This window comes from Oxyura jamaicensis, chromosome 14 (assembly GCF_011077185.1).
Source record: "Oxyura jamaicensis isolate SHBP4307 breed ruddy duck chromosome 14, BPBGC_Ojam_1.0, whole genome shotgun sequence".
NCBI classification, from domain to species: Eukaryota; Metazoa; Chordata; class Aves; order Anseriformes; family Anatidae; genus Oxyura; species Oxyura jamaicensis.
The window spans coordinates 14550742-14564391 of NC_048906.1; the positions used below are offsets into that span (position 1 = coordinate 14550742).

Below are 13650 nucleotides of genomic sequence, written 5' to 3' on the forward strand. Positions count from 1 at the left end.
GGATTGAGCGACGCTCTTCCGATCTTGTCGCTCAATCCAGTATACACACACACAGACAGAAACAACTAAAAAATGGATCTGAATAAAAAAAAACTGATAATTTCCCAGAGATTCCCTGGAAACTCATGAAAGTTTGTATAAACTCATGGAAGTATATAATAAGGAAGGTGGACAACGTTACTAACTATTAGAAACATTTGGAGTTACAGTGATTATTTCTTCCTTAGATTTAATTTAACTATAATGTATATGGCTTTTTTGACTTGATAGTTATTATGTTTATGGGCTAGATTCAAGTTCTTCTGAAATCAGCTTGGTTTTGGAGTACAAACATGTTTTCAGTGATGCTGCTATAGCATACTTAGAAACTGTTGCTAGCAATGGAAAAAGGCAAATTTTCATCAACTCCAAACTGTACCCACAATCAGAACCATCTCAATGATTTCTCTACAGATAATGCAGATTACAAATACAAAATTTTTAAAGTCTGAGTAACTAAATATTAAATTTAAAGAAAAATGTTCAAGAAAATTATGAATGTAGTTACTCTACATTTGTGTGTATATATGTACATGTATATATAAAATATAAATTTACAGATAGATTTTTTATTGTTCACTAAGTTTAAATAATTCTAGGAGCAAAGTGAAAAAAATAAAATAAAATATAAAATAAAATATAAAATCTAATGTAATACTGTGATACTGCAGTATATTCCATGTTTTACTATATACTTTCCAATAAAAAGGTATTCGTTTATCTTCTACATAAACTTCAGGATTCCCAGGTAACTGTTCAAACCTTCATCATAAATCTGTAAATGACTGGCAGGTAACATAAATTAAACAAAGAAACCAAACCTCAAACCAAATATATAATCTGTACTTCTACATTTTATTTTTTTTTTTAACTATAGCTGTTAACAAACAAACAAACAAACAAACAAAAACATTAAAATAAAACACAGCATGGACAGCTATAATTTAATCCTTACCTGCATAGAATTCTGGACTATAAACTGCACCAACAACTGGATTTAATTTCCAGCCTGCAGCAAACATGAAAACATAAACGAGTTAATATTGCAATTAGTAATAATAATAATAATAACATGATGTTTTTCTTCAATTTTTGTACGGAGCAAGCTAAATTCAAGAACTATAGTACTTCAAATAGACCATTTAATTTGACTGCTGTAACAAAATACAGTCAAGGCATGGAAGCAAAGCTTTTCAAAATCAAGAATGGCCAAGATTGGGAGAATTAAAATGCAAACAGTATTGAGGCTTGTTTCTGCCTTGGACACCATAAGACTGAAAAAACGTCATGTCAAAAAATGACAAAAAATGACAAAAAATAATCTCCCTATGCTGAGTCAGTTTGGCCTCTGATAATAATTTTTGAGTGATCTCTCTGACCATATTTCAAGCACTGAGCCCTTTTCATACCATTTTCTCCTCCTTTTTCTTTGAGGTCGGGACTGAGAGAGCTGTTGTGGTGGAGCTTGGCTGCCCAGCTCATAAAACCACCACAGATACATGGTACCTGTTTACAAGTAAGTAACTATTCAGTAAGAAACATGGTAGGTGTTCTTGAATCACAGCTCATTAATAATCTCAGAGGCACACAGCACTGTATGCAGTTTGCTCCACAGAACTGTGTTTGCTATATGTACATAAAAGACAATTGCAGAAGCTGGAAAATGGCATTCCTTTTGAAAGTATCACAGGATTTTTACTTCCCCCCTCAATTTCAAATACTACAGGATTGTATATAGGAATGTCATGGTAAATCAAATACTCTTAGCAAAATTTTGTCTGATAGAAAATCATTCAAATATTAAGACTTTCAATAAAAATATTTTTTAATAGATTAGTGAATATTTAGTATTTCAAATTCATTGCTTCCTCAAAGATCACTCACTGATGCTGCTTGAAATGAATGATTGCACTGAATTACACATGCAGACTTTCACTGTCAAACAAGCTGACAGACACCTCTCCACTTTTTAGATACACTTTCAGTGCCACAATTTTCCCAAGAGAAAGAATAAAATCCTGGAACACACAGGTTGCTCTTCACAGCTGAAAGTCACGTTCACATTTCAATTCCTTACCTCTCTCACACTGATGGCTGTATTGTCTAACTTTTTGAAGCTTATACAGGAAATACATTCATTGTGAAAATAACATCAATTAAACTTAACTTTATCTTGTCAGCCACAACTGTGCTGGCCCATAACTGTGTGGGTTAATCAATCAAGAGAGCAACTGCAACTGGAGGAAGCTAATTCTCTGCAGTGGGTGTAATTTTATGCATTTCTCTTACTGTCACAATTTCCCCCTCAAGTTGAAACTATAAAAGTTCAAAACAAAAACCAACCACAAAAACTAATAATGCATCTTCGTGCCCCCCAAAAACCCACCTTATATAGTAATCTTAAAAAAATACACAAACCTGGTAAAGGTGAGGAAATAATTACATGTTGTACAGCAGAAAAAGCTTTGACTGAAAGTGGGACACAGCAATGTAGAAAGAATTATTTTCACTTCATAGGGGAGACAGGCATGGGTTGCCTGAGGAATGCTTTTGTGGGAAAGAAGTCCTATGACACCGACTGCTTTCTTCCTGTTTGCATACAAAATGAGGAGGGAAGGGAAAGGGAGGGAATATAACTGCGGTAATAGCCACTAGCTCCAATTTTGAATCTAAGGTTAGATCAACTGAAGGCTCAAATTCAAGATCCTGCAAGTATAACTTTGAAATATTCCTCTACTGATATCTGTTTTATGCTCCTCATTCATGCTGAGGTTCTCTCAATGTACTTGTACATAATTCTCAATTCCACACGATAGGCTGGAACATTAAAAATATCTCAGAAGTATTTTTGCCAACAAGTAGAACTCTTGACACTGAATTAATTCACAATGAAAAAGCAGTTCTATCTCCAGAGCACATGAGGACAGCCATCAAAATCATCTTGTCTGAGAATAAACTCACATCAACTGAATGTTTATCAACTGCTCATTTCAGGAGTTGTCCAAAGTCACTGGCAAGCTTATTTATTTCAAAAACAACTAGTACATAAGAGCAAGCCACTTATCTGAATTAACCTGCTTATATTAAAAAGAAAAAAAAAAATCTGCTGAGTTTTGCAATCATATTTACAATGTGAGCCCTCTTATCAAACAATCAGCAGCATCCAGGAATGAAAGTCAGAATAGAGTGTATCTTATTTTTAAATTACAATAAGCATTAGGGCCTCATATGTTTTTATATAACACAGCATTGGTCTGCCTGATTATGTTTTCCATATTTGCCAATAACATGTCAGTCACCACACTTTGAAAAATCAAGCCACATGCTAATGAAGAAGTGGTTCAAAAGAGGTAGACATGTATAAACAAAAATTTTCTAGCTACCTGTCTCAGAAGTATCTTTCAAGTGCTAACAGGCTCATAGAATAATTAAAATAATAATAATAAGCTTTATGTTTTATTTAAAAGGTGGGTCCCTTACTTTAGACAACAATAATCTTTAATAATCAGCTATAGCACTGGTTAATTCCTGACAAAAAGATAAAGAACTAGAATCTCAAAATGACAGGATGACTAGTCGTATAAATACCAATTAAACAAAGTGAAACACATTACATGTCTACATTCTGCATTGATTGTAGTGACTGTGCTATAAGAACATGATTCCACTTGTGTGTTTACTTAAGGGGACCTCAGACATTAAAAAAAGTTAGAATAGGTAAACAAATAAATCAACTGTTATGAACTACAACCAGATTTTGTCTTGGTAGGTACCTGTCAAAAGGCAAAAGAACATCCTGCATGCAAAACCTTGGATATATGGATTCACAAACAAATGCTAATTTTTATACACTCAGCAGGATGTTTCACACTTTTACTGAGATCCAGTCCAGATAGAGCAGGTTGGAAAATGGCAGACAAGAAACACTTCAAGTGGGAAACACTTAACAACAATTTTTAATCGTTTCAATTTTGGATATAAATAAATTACAATGCATGACCCAAGTAATCCTGCAGTGCAGGACACAGAGGTGAATCTTCCCTAAAACCATATACCTAAAATCTCATATCTCTGTTTCCAGCTTTACCTTAATCCAACACTGGATGTGTTGATGTGTAATGTGATATTTGATAACTATCTGTGTTTTAGACTTGATGTAATATTAATAGAAATACATAATCATTTACAACAAAACTACTTTTATATTTTTATCATCACAATATAGCAGAGTAAGTTCTTAGTACATATCATATAGTTAATTTAGCTCCCTATTGCAACAAAATCTTGTTATGTGATCCAGTCAAGCTTCTTGTCTCTTTTGTTAGATTCACTGACATGTTTTAAAAGGCATTAATAATGAAGAAGATTTTCCCATCTAGATCATTTGACAATTTACTAACAAAACTTACAAATAAATTTACAAACAAAATGAGGAAGAAAACAGTTTCTGAGAAAACATGAGGAATTTCAAGAGCCTTCTTCTCCAGGTCATTATAACTTGCTCAATTATCACGTCAAATGAAAGCCATCACTTTATTTTATTTTTACCATGTTAACAAAAATTACAACTAACTAAAAAATAAAGCCACTCTTTGCCATGGATTTTAGTGCTCAAATATAGAAAATATTTCAAAATTGAAAAGAGTCTAAGCTAACTGTGGAAATCTTTATATATGTATGTGCAGATTTCATCTGTTTTCTAATGGATGGGAAAAGTTAAATTAAATTGGAAAGTAAATAATTACAGCTACACATTCTAGTAAATCTGGAAAATGTAATTTCAATTCAATTCAATTGATTTATTATTGCTTGACATTGAGTTAGAAACTTGTTATCATTTTTTGAACTAGCAAATGCAAATAACTTCTGGAGCGCGTGATAAAACACAGCCAGAGAAAATTTTTTTAAAATTTATTGTCTCCAAACCCCTCAAATATCTATAGATTATATTTTTATCATTAATATACTAAGTTATACCAACTTGTTAGGTCAGTATTAGAATAACCTTTTAAATTAACTTACAATTTAGATTTTTTCCAAGGAAAAAATCGGGAATCAAGCACCCAATTACAAGTTGCCCTTTACTCCTAACAAATTGTGGAAGGGAGGCACAGAAGGGATCTTTGCCTAGATGAGTGCCTCAGTACTAAAAAGTATCTCATGCCTGACGGAGACATTCTTCTTACTGGCCTCCGACCTCCATCACCCAAGCAAAACTGAATCCTCTGATTAGTTAATTCATCACAACATCAACACTGCACAAAGCTAGAAGAGAATAATGCCTCCCTACCAGGTATATTTTCTTATAAAAAAGCCACTGTTGTTAAACACTCAGATTCCTGTCAAGCAAAATGACGCATGCTATATCCATGCCTGTGAATTATCAGCAGTCTATGGGCACGGAAATTAAGTCCAGCCATAACAGTCCTACTGGCTCATTGGACAAAGACTGAGCCCAAGAAGTTGCAGGGGATGCAGACTGTGACAATTCTGACTACCCATCCACCAGAAGAATGACATTTCACACACATAACCAAAAAAAAGCACTGAGATCTCATGCACTTACCGTTCGTGTAAGGGTTGACGGTCTTTTTATTTGTCATTACACGTGCTGTTGCATTATTTACCTAAGCACATAGAAAACTGGATTAGAAAGGGTTACAGGAAGGGTCCGTGATATTATTAAATGCATGCATTATTACTGCCATTAGTCATGTAAAAAAAAAAAAAAAAAAGCAATTTAATTTATAGAAGGCAACAGGTGCATAACAAAATCATACTATTTATAATTACATTTACTTTCATAACCATTTTAACTTACAAATCATTTCAATAAAGCAACGTCATATCATTTAAACTTTAATAAAAAGACATTAAAAGCAAATTAAAAGGTATTGCATAATTTAAGACTAAAGAGCATGCTTGTATTCCATGATAACACTGATACAATAAATATTCAAAACTGAAAGAAAGATTATATGAAGGAACATGCAGTGGAGTAGAAGGGAAAGAGACAAGGTACAAGGAAACAAATAAAATGTCAAAAAAAAAAAAAAAGGGACAAACGAATTTTAGCAGTGTGCAACATAACCCTTTAGAAGAGAAGTACCATTGGAAAAGCAACATCTAGCATTCAACACTTGGAACAAGAGCCTTTTTCATTGCAAGAATTAACAAAATCATTCAAGCTTTAAAATCACAGCTAACAAAAGGATAAAAAGAGGGTGCATTATTTAACACAATATGGAGTTAACAATCTGAGTAAGATGTGCACGAAGTCATATCCTCAATCCAATCAGTGCCTCTCAGGCTTGCTTAAAACGTACACTCAATTACAGGCGTACCAATATAGAAAAAAATGTAGCATCAAGAAAACTTAATACAACAAGTCAAAAAAATTCACGTGGTATTAGCGCTAAATACGTGAAACGGCAGATGGACTTCTCCACTTACCATTCAGCACCATCGCCAGCATGGGTATGTATACAGTTACCATGGTTACTGAGAGTTTGGTGAGGGCCCTAAGCGCTACCGTCGAAGGGGGAAAATGAAAAGGCAAAATATGCAACATCTTACTCAAAAGACGACAGCATTTTCAATTGGTTTTTATTTTTTTTTTTTTTTATTCTAACAAATACAATTGAGGCAGTATTGAAGGGGATCCAGTGGGACTAAAAAGCATTTGTATTGTTTTTTTAAATAGATACAACAGGGTCAGGCCACCCAGCCAAAGTAGCCTGATGGGTTCATTAAAAATGAAATCTTAAAATTGGTTGGTCTCTAGTCTGTTTTTGTTTCTTTTTCTTGTACATCTTTTGGATGCTTCTTTCCCAATCTGAATTTTTGAAAGCCACTGTGGATCCCACATCAACCCTGCAGCAAAAAGAAAGAAAGAAAAAAAAAAAAAAGAAAGAAAAAGAAACCAAACCAAAAAAGAAAGAACAAACAAAAGATAAAAACACAAAACCAAACCAACAAAAAAAGAAAGAAAAAGAAAAAAAAAAACTTTTTTGTTGTTTTTCTTTTGTCTGTCACAGTTTTGTTGTTGTTGTTCTCAATTTATTTGTTGTTGTTGGCTGTTTTTTTTTTGTTTGTTTTGTTTTTTAGAATCTACTGCACCCTTTGACTTACAAAACATCCAAAATAATAAGTTCAAAATATTAAATCTTTCATTTTGTTCAATTTTCATCTACCTTTCAGCAATAATGATAATAATAATAATAATTACAAAAGAAATAATAATAAAAAACCCAAGTAAGGCCAGATTCTCTCTCTTTATATATAAATATATATATAAACAATGGGAAGGGGAAAGGGGAGCACACAGAAGACACCAATGATGCATCTGAAACAACAAATGAAAGTGAAGCAGACATTTATAAAAAGATGAAAAGGAAAATATTTTGAACATGCACCTCGATTTTACGGCCCTCTACCACGGTGCCGTGTAATTTCTCCCTCGCCCTGTCCGCATCAGCACTATTTTCGAAAGTTACGAAACCAAATCCCTGCATGCAGGAGGGAGAAGGGGGGAAAACAACATGCACATTATTATTTCAGTCAATGACCACTTGTTTGCTTATGTTCTCTCTCTTTAATTTAATATTTTCTTGTCCTTGCTTCATTTCTGTAACATGCAAATTAGAAAAATTATAATTGTATTGAGATGTGCAATAAATAAGCGACAAATGTGAACAATTTTTTTCCGTCATCAGTTACATAATACCCTCTGAGAAATTCAAAGAATGATACCAAAAATACCTTTCTACGTGTCTCTAGAGAGGAAAATAAATCTAACAATAAGAAAATGAAATTATAAGAAATTACAGTGTCTTCACATAGAAAAAAATGAACTAATGAGAAAAGAAAATGAACCACATTTTAACGACATGCAGATATCTCCACAAAATAAAAAAAACATGTGCACAGAATTCAACACTGAATGTCAATATACTATAAAAACAATGCCTACTTAATCATGCTGTTGTGATCATAAGAAACATTGTTCCCATGCAACACTAGGGTAACTTAAATTTTTGTCAAACTATACAGCCTTTACTTATTTTTTTATAAAAGAAAAGAAAAGAAAACCTCCAACAAAACAAAAATACTTTTAGAATAAAAACATAAACTTCCTTGTATTAACAGATCAAATAAAATTACATGATGTGAATAGAAAAAGAAACTTTGATAAAAGAATAAAAATGAAAACATTTTGAGTAACTTTATCTGGTTCATTTACTGTTTATGTAATGTACTTTCTACATGCAACTGGTAAAACTCCAGAATCCCATGTTAGTGGGACAGGAGCATACTCAACTAAGACGAAATTCTTCTGAGGACAAATGTTTCACTTTATTGCATTAGGCTAAACACATATTTCCAGTTGAAGTAAAATTATTTTATTTTTATTTTTTTCCTGTGCTAAATTAAACTTTGTTTACAAATATATATATATATATATATATATAAATCAGACATTAAAAAAAAATTTAGAGACATACACCAACCCTTTGAATTAATTCTTACATTAGCATTACAATGCATGTTTTCTTGAATTTATCCCAACAAATAAGCTTCTATCATCCTTGGTTTTTCATAACATGAAACATTTGCTATGAAGCTATCTATGTCCACTTCTATAAAGAAAGGCATCGCTGCAAGTATTTGAAAAAGCTTTCTCTTTGCTCTTACTTGAGGTTGAAGTATGAATTAAGGTCTTACTTTTGTTTTATTGCTCAACAATAAGCCACACATCATATCTCCTCAAGCTTTATCCTTCCTTTCACCCTCCTCTTTCTGCAGTCCATTCAGTAAATTTTGTCGTCAGTATTCAACCACTTACTCTCAGTGTTTCTACCTATTATTTACACAGTGACTGAAAAAAGAGGAAGGAAGGGAATATATTGGTACTTTTCATACAAGAAGAGACCAAATACAATGGTAAGGCAAAGCTAAGTATTAACACCACGCACTGAGAAAAACAATGAATATGAATTACAAAATTAATTCATGGACAAAATATATTAATCAGAATCATTGGTATATTGGTACTTACATTATTTCATTTACTAGAAGAACACATTGATGCATGCCAATTTATACCATAGGAACTTTTTTTTTTTTTTGTACACAGTATTTTTTGTTCCATTCTCTTCAAAATATTTTAAATGTGTTGTCTGTTGCCACCCCCCCCCCCCCCTTTTTTTTTCTTTCCTTTTAAAGGCACACTAAACGCTGAGCTCACAAGTACTCTATCAACATTGTCAAAACACCTGACTCCACTCATTTTCTCCACTCTGCTCTCCACAATTTTAGGACAAAGCCACAACCTCCTCTCTTATCATCAGACACCAAGCACATAGGTCTCTTTTCCCCAAAAATACCAGGAGTATATGAGAGAAAATTCCCCTACCCAGTACTAATCCCTATGTTTTAGATGCCTACATAGGCCTTTCTGCATCTAGCCCTTCAGGTTGGATGGGCTTTTGGGTAAGCTGGTCTAGTGGGAGGTGTGGCATGGGGTTGGAATTAGATGGTCTGTAAGGTCCCTTTCAACCCCAAGCATTCTATGATTCTGAGGTTGTTTTATCTATCTTGTACCGATCCTTAACTTTAAACTTTTATTCACCCTTTAATTGTCTCCTCAAACCTCCCGTCTAAGAAGAAGATTTTTTTTTTCTTTCTGCTAAGAAAATTTCACAGCAGAAATCATCACTGAAGCCATCGATGCATCAAGCCTAGTTCTGCACAATTCCTCAAATTCTATTTGTTCTTTTCTCCCCTCCCAGCTGAACTGTCACCCTCCCAGAACAGTCAGCAAGGAACATTGGTGGGATATGTTCACAAAATTTTACAATCGAGCTCACAGTGCTGCCAGTTAATTTTATTTCAAACAACTGAATGGAAAGATAAAAACCTAATTATATTTAAAAATTGGAAAAAGGTACAAAGTGTTCTTGTTATTTGAAGAAAGAGCTGCTAATATAATATACATTAAATATATACTAATACATACACACAGATTTATGCCAGTATATATTTAGTACATAGCCAGGCAGAGCATTAATTTAGAACTGTTAAAAAAAAAAAAAAAAAATAACAACAACAACAAAAAGGTACTTGATGTTCCTGTATCTTTGCAACTGTGCCCAACAGACAAAACCAATGCAAAGCTCTGTGGAGAGCTACTGATGCACAAAGTGTGGGCAGGTTGGTCAAGGAAGCATATGCAGTGTTAAAAAGGAGATTAGCTTTAAAATTAGCACAGTAATGGAAGTTATATATCAAATTGTCCTTCCAAGATGATTGGTAAATGCAGAGAATTGTAAGAAAAGAGAGGTTAAGAAAGGCAAAACCCTTTCTTAGTTTGCCATCTCTGAGCACTGCAATGTCCCACAGATAACAATATACACAGGTTTTTAATGTTACTTTAATCAACAGAAAACTGGCAAAGGTATACCTTATTTATTTAACACAGGTTGCAAGAAAGATCTACATTAAAGCATTACTGAACTTCTTGATTTCATAAAAAGAAGTTTCAAAAATGATGAGTTGACACATGATTCTAGCAAAGTTACCTTTATTACTACTGCGCCCCAAACCAAACAAAATTGTAGTATGAAATTGGTATTAGTATTTTAGAGTTAAAAAAAAAAATACTTTAATTTGTAATTTTTAAAAATATTTAGTGCTGTATGGTAATGTTATTTGAATCTGCAATTCTATTTTTCTCTAATACTATAGTATGAAAAGGAGTTTACTGCTGTTACTTTTGCAGAAATCTTTTCAAATATTAATTGTTGGAGTCAAAATAAATGAACAACAGCAATAACAAAATCTAGAAATGCTTTTATGCCAAATTGCAGCTTGAAAAAAAATGGATTTTGATCCTGGAAACCTTTGTAATTATACTTAGTTTGAGGCCACTTAGAAGTCTTTTTAGTTTTGGTGGAATTGTAGTTTTGTAAAAACAGATATGCACTGTCAGGAATGGGACGTTAATGAAGTGCATCTTAACTCCTACAGAGTCACTTGTACTGATGAGATTAGGAAAAAAAAGAAAAGAAAAAAAAAAAAGGAAAAAAAAACACATACACAAAATCATATTTCTGTTACTGCTAATGCTGTTTTTATTTTCAGTTTATTTGAGAGAAGGTAAGAGTACCTCTGTAAATCAAATACTATCCAGATATACCTGAGCTAACTCAAAACAAGAAGCAGTATACTTAAGCAAAGAGATACATCAAGAATTGTTTTGTCTTCAGTTGCTTATTCAGAGACAGCTTGAGCATTGGATTCTTAGAACTATTTCATGAGAATAGGTCTGAAAGTCTCTAGCACAAAATGTGTAACAGGTTACAGAACCCCCTAGAAAAATCTCTTGCTTGTAACACAAAGTACTGAGATATTTTCACTACTGTAGGATCACTAATGAAAACCCTCAGTTTAGAAATGTCCCCCAACCTCTCAAAAGGCTTAAACTTACTCAGTGTGATGCAGGCATGGTGATTAAAAGTCAGACAGAACCATGTGAATTGTGGGATGTCATAATGTCATTTGAAATTTATAAAATGATAAAACGATGTGGTAAGAACAGGATCTGGACAATCAACATGGACTTTTTTTTTTTTTTTCTTTTCCCAAAAACAACAGAACAGCTATTATGTAATGATAATGAATTGCAGCCAACATAGAAGACCTGCCACTGTCTATGAATAAGCTGCATTGCAAGCCACTAGATTCCATAAGATTTGATTGCTAACTGAAAAAAAAAATAAATGTTCCAAATGTTTTTGGGCTGGTAGGCTAGAATACTAATTGATGAATGTGAGAATAATTTTGAAATATAAACCAGAAAACTCGAGCTATTCCATAGAGAGGAAGAGGAAGAAATAGTGAGTGGTGGCTTTAAATTTAGAATTTAAATACTCACACCTGAAAGAAAAGAATAACATAAGAATTAAAATATATCTAAGAGATTTATGATATATATGCTTCATCTAAAAATAAAAAAAATAGACTGACTACAGTATTTTTATAGAAGGAAAATAATTCCAGTACTACTAATAAACCATATATAAGAGTTGCAGGAAGACTGGAACACTGGTAGTCAAATATTACAATTTTCTTCCATGGAAGAAACAGGAAAAACATAGCGAACATATGCCATATGCATAAACCCATATAATGCAGCTGGTATCATAGGTGAAGCATACTAGGAAACTAGAAACAGTTTTGAAACAGGTAATGACAATGTTGGCATAACCATGCTGTCTTGATTTATTTCTTAAATATACAGTAAATTATATGCATTTAAGTCAATGCACATTTCAGTAAAAATATATATATATATATAAATCTTTGTAAAACCATAAGAACTTCTTTCATCAAATAAATGTTAAAACAGATTTTATTCAAAGGGTTGGTGTACTGAAGCACTTAAATTATCTGGAAAAATCATATTTTCTCACTTAATTACTGAATAAGATAGTTATTGGGTATTATTACCATCTTTCAGTTTAATAGGAAAAAAAAATGCACTAATACAAACCTGCCTAAAAATATCTGTAAGCATGGACTCATCTTATAAAATAAACAAGGCAATTATCATTGGAGAATAAAGAAAGCAGAAATCAACATTCCTATAAAACAGATGACAGTATTTAAAATTACCCCCTTTAAAAGATACAAAATGAGTCCAATGATTTTCCTTCTGCTTTGGAAACTAAATGACAAGTCCGAAGATGTTTCCACTAACATAGAATTTCAGATGTTATTTTTTTACAGCAGTGCAATTTTTTCCTTTTACTTGTATAAAATATTTTAAACAAACTAAAAAGAAAAAAAAAAAAAAAAGAAAAAAAAAAGCTTGGGTGAATTAAACTTCTTACCTTTGAGCCTCGCTCATTAAAAATAATTTCAACATCTAAGATTTTACCAAATTGCTGCAAAGAAATAGAAAATTTACATGAAAAAAAATAAGTTCAATGCTTTATCATATAAAGTACAAATGTTTGTTTCAGAAATTGATGCATCGTATCACAAAGTTAAAGAATATAAAATGAAAGACAGTCAAGCACCAGAAAAGACACACTGAAGAATAGCCAAATCAATATTAAATGTCATTATACTTGTCATGATCATTCCATATACAAATTTATGAACTTTAAATTCAATGAGATGTTCTGACAAAGAGGAAATCACCACTAAATTGTAAACAGTAAATTGAAAGTCCCAATTTTGTTTTGTTTCTGTTTTGTCTTTTCATATAGTAGGTTACTTTCTGGTGATTCATCCAGTCCAGCTGCCATCACCAATTGTTTTAAATGTAATATGCTGTAGGGTTAATTTGATTATAGTATAATAAAACGTCACTAACAAGACGGGATTAATGGCCATATGAACACTGTCACCCTCTGGTCATCCTATCCTCTGAAGAACCTTTGTTTCAGAAAACTTTTTGCAGTTGCTTCCCAGAACAGGTAAAGGAGTTTGGTTTCATCTAAATCTTGTAAAGCAGAAGTAACTTCTGCTTTAGTGGGAGTTTTGTCAGTGGCTTGTTGAAAAGGTATATCCATTATTCTCTACCTAATTCTTGTCATCCTAGAA

At 32.6% G+C, this 13650-nt stretch overlaps 1 protein-coding gene across 26 annotated transcripts in view; it reads right to left on the reverse strand.

The window, feature by feature from the left end:
• The window catches only part of RBFOX1 (RNA binding fox-1 homolog 1), an 814571-nt gene that overhangs the window by 90023 nt on the left and 710898 nt on the right, over window positions 1-13650 (reverse strand). For all 26 annotated transcript variants that reach the window (XM_035339113.1, XM_035339111.1, XM_035339110.1 and 23 more), the window contains 4 exons: window positions 12933-12986; window positions 7455-7547; window positions 5606-5666; window positions 995-1048 (listed from right to left, as the gene is read on the reverse strand). In XM_035339113.1, the coding sequence (XP_035195004.1) occupies window positions 995-1048; window positions 5606-5666; window positions 7455-7547; window positions 12933-12986 (262 nt within the window). The remainder of the gene's footprint in view (window positions 1-994; window positions 1049-5605; window positions 5667-7454; window positions 7548-12932; window positions 12987-13650) is intronic.